This window comes from Chiloscyllium plagiosum, chromosome 6 (assembly GCF_004010195.1).
Source record: "Chiloscyllium plagiosum isolate BGI_BamShark_2017 chromosome 6, ASM401019v2, whole genome shotgun sequence".
NCBI classification, from domain to species: domain Eukaryota; kingdom Metazoa; phylum Chordata; class Chondrichthyes; order Orectolobiformes; family Hemiscylliidae; genus Chiloscyllium; species Chiloscyllium plagiosum.
The window spans coordinates 28,150,898-28,166,482 of NC_057715.1; the positions used below are offsets into that span (position 1 = coordinate 28,150,898).

The 15,585-nt window shown below is 41.9% G+C and overlaps 1 protein-coding gene across 1 annotated transcript; it reads right to left on the bottom strand.

Annotated features, from left to right (window-relative positions):
• Positions 1 to 8,921: 8,921 nt before the first annotated feature.
• kctd12.1 (potassium channel tetramerisation domain containing 12.1) lies at positions 8,922 to 13,443 on the bottom strand. Its single transcript, XM_043691405.1, has one exon. The coding sequence runs from the start codon at positions 13,053 to 13,055 to the stop codon at positions 12,189 to 12,191; it is 867 nt and encodes a 288-aa protein (XP_043547340.1). The 5' UTR covers positions 13,056 to 13,443; the 3' UTR covers positions 8,922 to 12,188.
• Positions 13,444 to 15,585: the final 2,142 nt, after the last annotated feature.

Sequence of the window (15,585 nt, forward strand, 5' to 3'; positions counted from 1 at the left end):
TGCACTCCAAGGTCTCTTTGTTCAATGACATTCCCTAGGACCTTACCATTAAGTGTGTAAGTCCTGCTAAGAGCACCTTGCATTTATCCAAATTATCTTAACTCCATCTGCGACTCCTCAGCACATTGGCCCATCTGATCAAGATCCCATTGTAATCTGAGGTAACCATTTTCGCTGTCCACTACACCTCCAATTTTGGTGTCATCTGAAAACTTACTAATGATACGTCTTATGTTCACATCCAAATCATTTATATAAATGATGAAAAGCAGAGGACCCAGCACTGATCCTTGTGGCACTCCACTGGTCACAGGCCTCCAGTCTGAAAAACAACCCTCCACCACCACCTTCTGTCTTCGAGCTTTGAGCCAGTTCTGTATCCCAATGGCTAGTTCTCTCTGTATTCCATGAGATCTAACCTTGCTAACCAGTGTCCCATGGGAAACCTTGTCTATAAAATAAGTTAAGCAAGTTAATACAGTTATTTTTAAACAGCAGTTTAAGATCTATCTCCTTGTGTCGTGTGGGCATTAAGATCCCATGTGATATAAATGTAGCAGAAGAAACCAAAAAAAAAGATAGATTCTGGGATTTGTCTCTGTGGGATGGTTGAAGTTCCAGTTTTTTTGCATAGTTATTCAATTGAAACCATCCAAGCAAGTGGAGAGTAATCTATCACGCTCCTGACTGACACTTTCTGGGAGGTATTAAAAATTTGAAGAGTCAGGATGTCAATTACCTTTCATAGAAATCTGAGCCACTGACCTACCCTTTTAGCTACAGTAGACTACAGGCTGGTCCAGTTCAGTTTCTGATCAATGGTAGTCCCAGGATGTTAATAGTGGAGGATTCATGAATATTAATACCACTAAATGACAAACTTGGCACTTAGCGGCCCAAGTATTGTCCAGATCTTTCTAAGTTACAAATCACACAACACCAGGTTATAGTCCAACAGGTTTATTTGGAAGCACTAGCTTTTGGAGCGCTGCTCCTTCATTAGCTAGATGTGGAGCAGGACCATAAGACACAGAATTTACAGTAAAAGATTATAGTATCATGCAACTGAAATGATATATTGAACAAACCCAGATTTGTTCGTAAGTCTTTCATCTTTTAGAATGGGTTGCAGGTTTCAGTTCATTAATACATAAATCCCAGAACTTCTTTTAAGTCACATTCTCGAGAGAACTTAATGTTTTATATAAAAAAAAAATTGACATCTCAGCTGAGACAATGCGTTAAAGTTGTGAAGTTAGAGTCTGTCTGTATCCCAATCTTGAGTCAGACTGGTTCTATTCCCAAAGTGGAATTTATAAAGTATTACATGGATTGACTGCCTGTATTGACTGCCTGCAGATTGTGTATTTTTTGAGCAAAATAGAATGTATCTGCAAATATAATTCTGCAAATATAAATTCACCCCATAGACTTATATGTGTGTGCGTGTGCATGAGAGCGCGAGAGTGCGTGTGTGCATGTGAGGGTGTGTGTGTGAGAGAGTGTGTGTTTGCATGTATGCATGCTTGGTAAAGTGTGAGTGTGAGTGTGATGGGGTATAAGCCTGTGAGAGGGTACGTGTGTGAGTGAGAGTGATGGGGGTGTACGTGTGTGTGTGAGAGACAGTGTGTATGAGATATTGTCTGCATGAGTGTGCAAGTATGTAAGAGTGTGTGCGAGAGAGAGTGTATAGTGTATAACGTAGTGAGGTCACCTGTAGTGTGACATGAACCCACGATTCTGGTTGAGGCCATCCTCATGGGTACCGAACTTGGCTATCGGCCTCTGCTCAGCCACTTTGCATTGTTGCCTATCCCAAAGTCTGCCTTGGAGGATGGTCACCAAAGAAATGAGGCCAAATGTCTCTGACTGCTGAAGTGTTCCCCAACTGGGAGGGAACACCTCTGTCTGGTGATTGTTGTGCAGTGTTCATTCATCTGTTGTTGTAGCTTCTGTTTGGTCTCACCAATGTACCATGCCTTGGGGCATCCTTGCCTACAGTGATGAGATAGACAACATTGACCGAGTCACATGAGTACTTGCCACATACACAGTAGGTGGTGTCCCCACGTATAATGGTGGTATCCTGATTCCTGATGAAGGGCTTTTGCCTGAAATGCCGATTCTCCTGCTCCTTGGATGCTGCCCAACCTGCTGTGCTTTTCCAGCACCATACTCTCGACTCTAATCTTCAGTATCTGCAGTCCTCACTTTTGCCCCGTTTAAGATTTGGCAGCTATTTAAAAGCAAGAAGTGGAGAGATCGGGAAGGTCTTGGCGAGGTACTCATTCTCATCAATAATGTGTTGCAGGCTGTGAAGAACATGGTATAGTTTTTCAGCTGCTGGGAAGTACTGGACAATGAAGGGTACCCTATCGGTTGCAACCTGTGTCTGTCTCCTAAGGATGTCATTATAGTTTCTCGCTGTGGCACATCGGAACTGGTGATCGATGAGTTGTGCATTAATAGGGCATCCTTGAGCACCTTCAGGTGTCCATCATGTTCCTCTTCATCTGAACAGATTCTGTGTATGAGTAGGGCTTGTCCATAGGGGATGGCTATTTTAATATGTTTATGGTGGAAGCTAGAGACGTGTAGCCTTTCTAGTCAGTGGAATCATGGATTTTGGATTGAGTTAACATTTTTTTTGAGAGTGTGTTGCTGGATAAGCACAGCAGGTCAGGCAGCATCTGAAGAGCAGAAAAAACAATGTTTCAGGCTGGAACCCTTCATCAGGAATCTTTTTTTTTGCAAAGTCTTTGAAGGAGAGAGAGAGAGAGAGAGATTTTGCTTATTGAAGTTTTTCTGAAGGTTTGCATCCCAACTGCTCTTTCATATCTGTGTAACTGTTACTTAGATCAAACCACAAGGGGTTACTGGATGGTCATTTTTTTCAAGATACCTTGTACCATCATGTCTCCCAAAAGTGTCAAAATCTGGCCTCTTTAAAAAAAGGTATGGCTTTGTGTAACCATTAAGAAATCACAGGGTTCTATTTTCTTTCAAAATAATTTTGAATTTTTCACAAAAAAAAATCATGTTTCATTCTTTGCAACAATGTCTTCCAAGCTTCCAGTTTAAATTTCCATATAAATATCTGTATGGCCAACAGATCCTCATAACTGTGGGCGGCACGGTGGCACAGTGGTTAGCACTGCTGCCTCACAGCGCCAGAGACCCGGGTTCAATTCCCGACTCAGGCGACTGACTGTGTTCCATATAAATATCTGTATGGCCAACAGATCCTCGTAACTGTTTAATTTTGAGTTTTTAGATCCCATTTGAAATCTCTCCCATTTACTATATGTAATATCACACAATACAAATAAAGATGTAACTCAGGAATAAATGCATTTTTATTACCATCCTGCACAATCTCTTTTGAAATGGAAAGAATAAATTTTACAGGATAGAATCTCTAAAACACTTGCTTGCAGATGGTGATATGAAGCAGATATGAATTAGTCAAATTTGTGTAATATAATAAGGAAAACATTGATTACTTTTGGAAATTTATTTAGGATATGAAGAAAATGTTTTGATTACTCTCCCTTTTCTCACTCCCTATTGATTAAAACTAAATAACTATGTAACTATTATGAGCCCCATACAATTGAATCACTTCACTGACCAAATTTCAAAACAAAATACAAACTATTGTCCTAAGAATGAAATACTTGTTGGCATGCCACAATGGGTTGGAGAAATTTCAAATGATTTCCTTCTTGTCACATACTTGTTCTTGAACAGTTAACTGTTTCCATTCAGAACAGCCATTACCCTTATAATGCAGATCCTCTTATGATGTGCCACTTATAACCTATCAAAGTAATTGAAGCAATTGTTGATTGACTACAGATGTTAATCTGTGAGGCTGACACCATAAGACTCTAAGACCACCATATGCATGTCCAGCAGTCTCTTAAATGTCCCCAATGACCTCGTTTCCACAACTGCTGCTGGCAATGCATTCCATGCTCTCTCAACTCTCTGTGTAAAGAACCCGCCTCTGACATCCCCCCTATACTTTCCTCCAACCAAAAAATAGAGGAAAAAAAAAACTCTAAGACCATGAGACAAAGGAATAGAAGTAGGAGTGCAGGTCATAGTTCCTTGAAAATGGAGTCGCAGGTAGACAGGGTAGTGAAGAAGGCATTTGATACACTTACATTTATTGGTCAGTACAATGAGTACAGGAGTTGGGAGGTCATGTTGCTATTGTACAGTACATTGGTTAGGCAACTTTTGGAATACTTTGTTCAATTCTGGTCTCCCAGCTATAGAAAAATGTTAGACTTTAAAGAGTTCAAAAAAGATTTACAAAGATGTTGCCAGGGTTGGAGGCCTTAAGCTAAAGGGAGCTGTTCAATAAGCTGTGGCTATTTTCTCTGAAGTGCCTATTTTCTCTGAAGCTCCTGAAGCCGAGAGGTGACCGTATAGAAGTTTATAAAATCATGAGGGCATGGATAAGTAAATAGTCAAGGCCTTTTTGCCAGGGTAGGGGAGTCCAAAGCTACAGGGCATAAGTTTAAGGTGAGAGGGAAAAGATTTAAAAGGGACCTCGAGGGCAACTTTTCCATGCAGAGGGTAGAATGAACTGCCAGAGGAAATGGTGGTAGCTGGTACAATTATAACACTGGAAAGGCATTTGGATGGGTACATGAATAGGAGGAGTTTGGAGGTACGTGGGCCAAATGCTGGAAAATTGAACTAAATTAATTTAGGATATCTGTTTGGCATGGACAAGTTGTACCGAAGGGTATGTTTCCATGCTGTAAATCTCTTTGACTCCATGGCTAAGTCAGCCTTTCAATCCAACGAGTCTACTCCACCATTCAATGAGATCATGCCTGATCTAATAATCCTTAACTTCACTATCCTGCCTTTTCCCCATTACCCTTGAATCCCTGAATGATTAAAAATCTGTCTATCTCCCCTTGAACATACTTAAAGTACCAACCTCTATAGCTTTCTGCAGTAGAGAATTCTATAGAGTGCATACTCTCTGACAGGTTAAATTCCTTCTCATCTCTGTCTCACATGTGCAGCAGCTCACTCTGAGATTATGCCCTCTGACCTTAGCCTATCCCACAAGAGCATAACCCTTCCACATCTGGCCTGTCAAGTTAACTAAGAACCTTGTTTCAATTAGATTGCCTCTCTTTTTTTCTACATTCCAATGAATACAAGTCTACTCAGCCTCTCTCCCCTCCACACCCAGCGTCAACCAAGTCAACATTCTCTGAACTGCCTCCAATGCCTGTGTATTTTTCCTTTGATAAAGGGTCCAAAAGTGTTCACAATATTCAATCCATGGTCTGATTAGAGTTTTGTATAGTTTTAGCAAAGCCTCCCCATTTTTATACTCCATTCCCTTTGAAGGTATACAAATTAGGCCTAATATTTCTAGAATTTCAAAGATTAAGAGAAGATCTGATTGATGTCTTAAAGATATTGACAGGAAAAGATAGGGGAGATAAAGATTAACTATTTATACTGGTTGGGTATTCTAGAAGTAGGGAGTTTAGTCTGAGAATTAGGCCAGACTTTTCAGGATAGATGTAGGAAGCACTTCTATACACAAAGGATGGTAGATTTTTGAAACTCTCTTCCACAAATGGCAGTAGATTCTGGATAGGTTGTCAGTTTTAAATCTGGTTAATTTTTTTGTTGAGCAGCGGCATTAAGGAATATGGGCCAAATGCAGGTATAGGGAATTAGGCCACTGATCAGCCATGATCTCATTCAATGCAGTAGATTCTGGATAGGTTGTCAGTTTTAAATCTGGTAATTTTTTTGTTGAGCAGCGGCATTAAGGAATATGGGCCAAATGCAGGTATAGGGAATTAGGCCACTGATCAGCCATGATCTCATTCAATGGTGGAACAGACTTGAGGGGCTGAATGGCCTTATGTTCCCAAATAAAGGCCACATTCCATTTGCCTTCCCTATTACCTGCTGAACTCAGATGCAAACTTTTTGTGATTAATGGGCACGGAGTCCCAAATCCCTCTGTTCTGTAACTTGCTGCTGTCTTTCTCCCTTTAAATAATATTCAGCTCCTGTATTCTTCCTGCCTAAGTGCATGCCTCACATTTCTCCACTTCTGCCAAACTCTTGCCCACTTTTGCCAATTGAAGCACAAGGAGAACCAGAAGACAAAGAGCACATTTGGGACTCAAGTCATTTTTTTTAGCACCATGGCCGGGTACTTCAAACTATGATGTAAATTCCCAATAATTGTACAAGAGAGCAAGTCTTTTACATTCCTGCTTCATGTTTTGGTGGTACAACAGCTCAGGTGAGATCAGGGTGCACTATAGTAAGGGCCTGTTAGCAGGTCTACAAAAAAGATGATGTGATTGAAAAAGGAACCACTACAATAACATCTACTAGGAAACCTCAGAATGGTACACTGAGGTATAATTGCCTGCTCTGTTTGGTAATCTTTGCTGGCTTTGTAGTTATTTCATACCAAAAACAGTATCTATCCCATTGATCATCTGCTAACACCTTAATTCCCCAGTTATAACATTTAATCTTCCAAATTGGAAAGGTCAACATTTTCTTTTCTCTTTTGCTCACCACAGTTGGATGAATGTGGCATTCTTTAGGAATCAAATAGAAACCCAGTGGGGAAAAAAATGGAAAAGTAAAATAGTAATACTTGGAATTGAATATACTGGTTGTTCTGGACTTCCATTTTGAAGCACACAGAATGAATTGAACCAATTGAACCAAAAGGTTTTTTTCTTTGATTTTGGTTTTGATTTGATTTGATTTGATTTATTACTGTCACATGTACCCAAGTACAGTGAAAAGTTTTGTTTTGCATGCAGCACAGGCAAATCATATAAGAAAGTGTGTAGGAACAGAACAAAGATTACAATCTGCAAAGCTGCAAAGAAGGTGCACAAAGAGATTGAGATCATTCTGGGAATGCACTTGCATGAAAAGTATGAGCACAACTCTATCATGGGATCACAGTAGTCTCATTTTAATCTAGCATCCCTACTCTCAAAATTCCTTGAGACTGATTGCAAATAGATGTCACTTGGAAAAGACAAACAATACAATCTTCAAAAGGTATTAAAATCTACTTTTTACTAAATTATGAAATGATGTAATTTCATTCATAATATTCTTGGTTAATCTTTTGGGATATAGGTGGTTTTGGACGAGTCTGACTTGCTAATAGAAGAATTGACTTTTCACATTTAGTGCTTCCTTAGCATTGACCAACTTCAACAAAATTATGCAATATTTCCTGTTACAGAACTGAAACTTAAAAATATCCACCAAAATAGCTTTGGAGGGTTTATGCAATGCAAGTTAACTAGTTTTACGTTTCTGCTTTAATAGCATTTTTTGCCAAAATAGCTTTGAAGCGTTAAGGAAATGCAAGTTAACTAGTTTAACATTTCTGCGTTATCTCACTGCGTTTTAAAACAAATGGGGGGGGGGGGGGGTAATCAAACATTTCAAAAGGTGCAGCAACTTTGAAAAGCGCAAGGAATCTTGAAGTATGGTTACAGTGATGCGCTTTTTGGTCAATGTACAAGAATGCTCTAATCAAAACATTCTTCAGTAGCACTGCCGCCACAGTCACTCTATTACGGCTACCGATCTTGTCTCTGCAGCACTTAGGTCGCGCCTCCGCTCGCTGACCCACAACCACCCTTTCTGGTCTACACTTCTCTCTCGATTTGCCACGCCTGCTCCCTTCTACTCACTCTCTCACACCGAAGATTCAAAAGGAGCAGCAAGAAAAAGGAAGCTGCAGAAGGAAGTTGCAAGCAGCGAGTTGAGGAAGGGGACAGCGAGCGGCTTGGAGCAAGGTGGGGCAGCGGGGAAAGGAGGAAGAGGGCTCAGAGGTGGAGCCGGAGGCGTTAAACAGCAAAGCAGAGATTCTGGGCATCGAGACAGAAAGCGGCGAGTAGGTTAATACAGCACCGTAAACTATTGAGAAATAGTAACAACTTGGTCAGCATGAGTCACTAAGAGAGGCTGACGTTCACTTAGGTTCAAGGAAATGACTAGGTTTGCTCAAATGAAAATTTCAGGCCAGGAACATAACCCACTCTAAGTACTCTTGTGGGAAAGTGGCTTTCGTTTAGCGTGCCGTTTTACGCATTTGGAAGACCGAACGAGCAATTACTGCAGTACACTTCCTGCCTGTACTAATGTAACCTGGCCCTAATTCTTTATCGCAAAGAAGTATGGTCGTGATCATTGATAAGGGGAAGAAGCGGCACTTTAGTTTTCCTGCTCTGATCAAGAGTGAAAAGTCTGAAACGCTGATGGAGTGAACCAGGATTCCCTGTATTTACTTTGCTTGATTATTCCAACAATTAATCATTTCATAAACAAAAATTACACCTGTTTTTATTCTCATTCATTTTACGTTCCCTGATCCTGATCTTTGAAGTGCTATGCTGTGTTTATCTTCCCTTTCCAATTCGATCAGTTAACGAAACTACTTGATTGCCATCTTTAAGGGTATGCACTTGTTCAGCTTATTAATAGTACATTAATCTTAGGAAACAGTTCAAGACAATATAAATTTCCATGTTTTGTGACAAAAGGACACTCCTGTGTTTCTTGACTTCGTTTTAATTTTTCTGAACAAAATACAAATTCCATCTTTGCAGATTGTAAAGCGTTTCTTTCAGCCAGCAAACATTAGACTTGTTAGGAACTCAGTTTAGGCATTGTGAGGTATTTGGCACACAATGAAAGGATTCATTTCACTGGGAAAGCTTGAAAATATTTCTGCCAACCAACTATTCAGCTATATAAGGAACTACAGAGTTCCCACAGCAAACGCCTGTAGTACTTTGCCACATGGCTGAGATATCATTAAGTAATTTGCTCCTGTCATTAAGTAAAATTGAACTGAAACAGAAGAGACATCAGAGGTGTTTAATTTACGTAACAGTTTAATTATTAAATTGTAATGATCTAGCAGATACATTGTGCTTTGTAGTTTCTCAAACAGTATGGCTTTCTTTCAGTGTTTCTGTTCCTGCAAACACCAATTCAAAGTTCAGCCTTTGTCACATCATCAAAATAAATGTGAACTGTTGTTTGACCAACAATTATCAGTTTCTCTTGTGAGCATAGCACTGGATTGTCTCAGATTAAGACAAAGTTCTCCATTACATTGAAATTTCTGCCAACCCACATGGTTCCTCCTGGCTGACAGTCACAGCCCAGAATAAAATCAAAATGTTCCTGCTTTAGCACAACCTTTGATTAACGAATGTCGTTCCTATCCGCATGACAGGATACTTGAAATTGATTTATATTTTCTCACATTGTTAAACATATTATTAAACAAAAACAAATATGTCTGCAAATAAGCATTTAACAGCTGATCCCACAATTCACCTAGCCTGACACTCCGTCTGCTTTGTAAATGAAATGATCTTTCTCTCCACTTCCACAGTATCTGTGGGAATGAGACAAGACATTTACAACGGCTGTTTCAAAGGTATAGTACCACTGGATTCCCATTCTATTATTCACAAGTTACTGATCAACAATGACAGTGGAAAATACGTCTGTTAAGATGCTACAAATTCAACAATTTCAGATTACTTTGAAGATACAATTGCCAAAGTATATTTTTATACCTTTCAATTTTAAACCTGTTCTTAACTGTATGCAGCTTGTAATTTACATTGAATTTACCACTGTTACATTATTTGCCTATAATGATTGCAGATTGTGTGCAAATTGTGAAACTTTATTAATGTGTTCATTTCCATTTCACCCTTCCTCTTTGGCCTGTAATCCTTGCACAATAACCTGTGAAAAGCAAATGACCTAGATTGTATAACTCTATCAATGCCATTGTGTCAGCAGTTATTTGGGTGATGCCTGAGAATACTTATTCATCCTTCCCTCTTTGTGGACCTCCATTTGATGCCTTCAACGCAACTCAACTAAGATAAGGAACAATGTCAGAAATGAAGCTGGCAAATGAATTTATATTGTAGCACTCCAACAGAATCTGTTTTAATAAGACATTGGATTTCCATCCTTGGTGTGAAAATAGATTTTTATATTTTAAAATGTTACTAATTAGTAGTTAATAATGATCCATTTGGAAAATCATACTTCAAAAATTCATAATTAGGTACATTTCAGTACATTATTCTTGAATGGAAGCTAAATGTATTTGACTGCAAGATTGAAGCCAGCCTCCGAGTTCATGGTATTCCTTCTTGTCATTGAGTAATATGTTTACAAATATTAAGTGGAAAAAATAAATTAGCACTACTACAGAGATTTACCACAAAAACAGATGTAAATCTCACAGGTTTTCATGATTTGGAAAGCTGGTGTGGACATTTCAGCTGTTAATCATAAAATATTGGGTAAATGGATTTGCTAGAAGTGATATCAAATTTAATGATAAGGATTATTGATTATGATTGCAGATTTTGAGATTATCCACTGATTAGATGAGTTACAACAAGTAAAGTCTTAAACTTAATCCATGGTTGCTTCTGAGTTGGTCACTCTAACTCTACTGAGAAATGCACCTTGGCCCTCTCCACACACAACACTTAGCTGTTAACAGTCACCACCAAGCTTTGCTGATGAGCAATGGTCACTTGGCTAAAGCTATTGAATCAGAGCCCTGTAAAGTGTCAATACATCAGTAGCCAATGGACAGAAGAACATTGGCAAAAAAAGCTGACCATCAAAGATAATCCTGTGACTGATCCAAAACCAATGTTTATTGCAAATGTTGCTGATTTCTAAGTAACTGTAATTTCTACAAGAATTCAGAATTCTCTTGCTAATTTCTGAAATCCTTCCAATTTACATGCCTCTTGACCTCTTCTGGTCCCTAACCATCTACTGTCATCCATTTATTGTATGAAACTTCTTGTTCCACTTATTACCAGTCCTTTGTTAACATTTCAAGGCCTGGGCAGTATATTTTTCTCTGGTCTTTAGTTTGATACACTACAGAATATTTTGCTGTTTATTTTACAAGTTAAAAAAGTAAGTTCCAAACATCAAACATGTGCATTATTGGACTTTAGTTACAATTCTAAATACTAAAGAGGATGGGGATGATTTACTTAGCTGTATTCAGTAGAACCTATAGCTGATAGAATAATATAATTTGTAATGCAAGCTTTTCAGCTGTCTTGTGATATCTTTCATCTACAGAAAGCATTAAGTGAGGAAGGGAAACTTCCTGCTCTATGGATGGAAACTTTTTGCACTTCGACACAAAATAACTTCAGTTCTACAATAATTTGCAGCAAAAAAAAGGAAAATGTGTTTAAAGGAAAAAGAAACAGGACTATCTAAAAAAAAATTACCAACGTTGAGAATCTCTGCTTATAGTGTTTAAGGTTTAATCTTTGCTAATGTTATTTCCAAAATGGCAGACAACATTTGAGAGGTTGCAGCTAGTTCAGGCACTATAAACTAGTCCACGCTAAACACAACATGGCAAGATTACCTTTTGCGTGTTTATAAACAATGTGCTTACAATTTACAATCGAAAGATTCTCTTTTTTAAAACTTTATGTCATCAGTTTTTTGTACTAGAGTTGGGGTGCAAACAGAATACTATGCAAACAGATGCCTATAGTATTTACCACGCTGATCATGGGCATCTCCGGAGACTGCCTCTCTCCCCTGAATAACTATACCCGAAAAGCGACCATCCCGAGAGACTTGGTGGAGAAGTTAGTGACTACAGAACCCACCCTGTAATAAATTAAACAAGGGAGACTGCTGAGTACGGAACATTTATTCTTGCTGTGCACCTCCATACCAGTGGAATAAAATTACCTAAATGTTATCGCTCTGTGGTAATGGGTTGCTTCTAATCGCAGTCGCTAAAAGGACGCTATTTCAATCACAGCTTCCAGCAGCAACGCTTTTTTCCCCCCCAGCTGTCACACTGTTGGGATGTGTCAGGATCGTCGGTTGGCAATACCTGCTGAAAGTCTTAACCACACCGCTGATGGCCTCACTACACTGTCCTACAGTACTCACACAAAAGGGAAAGGTTAAGGTAAAGGTCTGTTCCGACGTGGTGGCTAGTCACATAATTCTCCCCCCAGTTCCTTTGGCAGGACAGGCACCATGGCACTGAAGAGAGAGGTTCATTTGTGAGGGAAGGGGGTCGATCTTTTTTCGCGGTCCCGGTGGATTCACCCCCTGCAGAAGACGTACTCGGTGTAACTGGTCCAGATCTTGTCCTCTCCCTGGTCGCTGGCATAGGCACAGGTTCCGGTGGAGCTGCACGCCAGCATGTGGAAACCAGCCTCCGCCAACAAGTCAAACGCCTGCTCCAGGAAGTTGAACTTGAGGTAGTAACGGGACGTGTACCTCTCGGGGGGACGGTCGGGGTCCCTGCTCTCGTTCAGGGTCTCGCCGAAGACCTCTTTGGCCAAGGAGGTCTTGCCGCACACGGTAATCCTGGCCACCCTCCGGAACTTGGCGTCCGCCTGGCAGTCCCGGCCGATGGTGTACGACCCCCGGTAACCCACGGTGATGTAGCCGGACCTCCGGGCCGGGGGGCAGCTGTCCGAGGACGAGCTGGCCGGGCTGGCGGGCACCGTGACCGAGCTGGAGGAGGCGGCCAGGCGGGGCTTGGCGCTGCAGGGCGGACCCTTGCTCCCTCCGTCCGGCCAGCTGTCCTCGCTGGGCGGCGTGGGCTGCTCCAGCTGCTGGCTGAGCAGGCGGACCAGCTCCCGGAGCTGGAAGTACTCCGCCTCCCGCAGCAGCCGGCTCCTCTCCGGGAAGTAGTCGGGCAGCACCAGCCTCAGGTCCCGCATGTAATCCAGGACGTAGCGGAACAAGAAGCCGTCCCGGTCCAGGAAGAAGCGACCCTTGCTGTCCTTGGGCAACTCCTGCGGGGAGCTGCGGCTAAACATGTCCCAGAGCAGGGAGTCCGGCACCGCCACCAAAGTGCGGTGGCGGGTCACATAGACCTGCCCGCCCACGTTCAGCTCCACCACGGCCGGGAAAGGAGACTCTCCGTCCGCGAGTTCGCACAGGCTGTCCGCTAGAGCCATTTCCAAGCGGAGAGGCAGAGACTGAAGAGAGCGAGGTTGGCTCCTATAGTCCCCTCCCTCCTCCCTCCCTACCTACTCCACACACACTGTCTGCTGCCGGTGCACTGCTGCTTTATGTAAAGATGCGGGAGGAAGAGGGTTTTTTTTTGTTGAGTCGGGCTGGGTGTGTGACGTTGGATCTCAGCAAATCAACAAGTTGCAAGAAGAGGGTTGACTCTTCCTCCTCCACCACCCTCCCCGACAAAAAAAAATACAGAAATGTAGGCGCTGCATCAAACTAGGAAGTCACGTTGGGAAACTTCTCCGGCTTTCTGTTGTTTCTCCTTTGCCGCTTTTCAAAGCAACTCCTTGGACCGACAGCAACGCCCCGCCCCGGTCACAGGGGCTGCGCTGCATGTGTCATGTTCACTGTACTCCAGCATAACTCTGGTCACTGCCTTCCCTACCCCGCCCCACTCCCCCCTACCCAGTCTGAGATACTAGGTAGCAGACATCGATAGCAGACGTTTTACAAAACACACACACACACACACATATTATGCACACATGAGGTTTGCAAAAGCGTATGGTGGTGAACAATCCTCCAAACAGTTCGGTAAAGTTGATCACGATGTTTATTATTTCAACATCCTGATTTTTTTAAACACGCGAGCGTACATACCCTGCTTCAGAGGACGTTGCAAGTCGGCACTGCGTACATATCATTGCGGCTGGATCGAGCGCAGCTTCGCCCAGATTTCAGAAGGAAAAATTGTCACCCGATCCTCTTGCATATGTGATTTGGAGATGCCGGTGTTGGACTGGGGTGCGCAGTTAAAAATCACACAACACCAGGCTATAGTCCAACAGGTTTAATTGGAAGCACACTAGCTTTCGAAGCGACGCTCCTCTTGCATATAGCGTTCGCTAGAAGCTTAGCGATGCACTATCACAACTTCCATCCAGCTTTGACCGTGTGCAGGTCACTAACTTGCCAGATTTAAAGAAGTCATATCGGACTGCAAACGATCGCTGTTTCCCCCTTCTCTCTTCACAGAAGCGGCCGGATGCGCCAACTTTCTCCAGCACTTTCTCGTTGTTACTTGCACACGCAAAAACAAATTGCCCCTTCCTGCTGTGGTTTGCTTTACTGTCAATACCACCGCTGTCAAACTGAACCTAAACCCGAGACTTGCGAAAGAGAAAAACAAGCTTTCCTCTTTATTTATCCATTCGTTTATGTTAAATTACAAACAGTGGATGGATCTTTAATATCTCCCAATTCCATCTTCCTCGAAAAAGTTTTCTCTTCACCGTGGAGTTTGCGAGCCCTCTAGTGGATTAAAAAATAATATGGAGAAAGTCTTCTTGATGGAGGATGCGAGTAACATCCCACCAGCAGCCATAAAGCAGGAAAGACTGTAGAAGGAAGATCATATTGCTGAGATATGGAGGTGCCGGTGATGGACTGGGATGGGGAAAATTAAAAATCACCCAACAACAGGGTATTGTCCAACAGGCTTATTTAGAAGCAGGAAGTTTACTACGTAGAAACAGAAGTCGGCCATTCGATCCATCGAGTGTGTTCTGATACCTTAGCTGCTCTGAAAACCATAGAATCCCGTGGAAGCAGGCCATTGGACTCAATGGGCCTTAGAGTGTGGTGCTGGAAATGCACAGCAGGTCAAGCAGCTTCCAACAGAGTCCACACCGACCCTCTGAAGAGTATTCCACCCATATCCACCCCATCCTTGTAACCCCCACCCATTAACCATGGCTAATCCACCTAGCCTGCACATTATATGATATGATTAGATTCCCTACAGTATTCCCTTTGGCAACAAGTCCACACCAACCCTCCAAAGAGTAACCCAACCAGACCAACTCCCATACCCGGTGTTTAGCCTTGACTAATGCACCTAACACAATGGGAAATTTAGCATGGTCAATTCACCTGACCTGCACATCTTTGGATTATAGGAGGAAACTGGGGAAAACCCACACAGACAGTTACTCAAGGGTGAAATTGAACCTGGGGGCCTGGAACTGCAAGGTAGCAGTACTAGCCACTGAGCATTGCACCAACTTCACTTTCTCGCCTTTTCTCCATTCCCTTCCTGATTAGAAAATGTCTTTCTCAGCCTTGATATTCTTATTGACCCAGCTTTGACAGCCCTCTACAGTAAAGAATTCAGAGCCATTACACTCAGATTAAAACAAAATCATCCTTGTCCCTGTCTTAAATGGGTGACTCTTCACTCTGAGATTCTGTTCTCTGGTCCTAAACTCTCTCACAAGATGAAACATGCTCCCCCCATCAAGCTCCCTAAGAATCTTATTTGTTTTGATAATGTTTCATAATATGAAACTGCAATGAGTAAAATTCCAACCTACTCAATCTGCCCTTGTATGCTCTGTTCACAAGATTAACCTAGTAAACATTCTCTGGACTGCCTCCAAAACTTGGTTATCTGTATTTGGATAAGGAAACCAGAAGTGTTCACACTATTCCAGCTGTGATCAGTCCAGTGCCTTAGTTTTAGCAGGACTT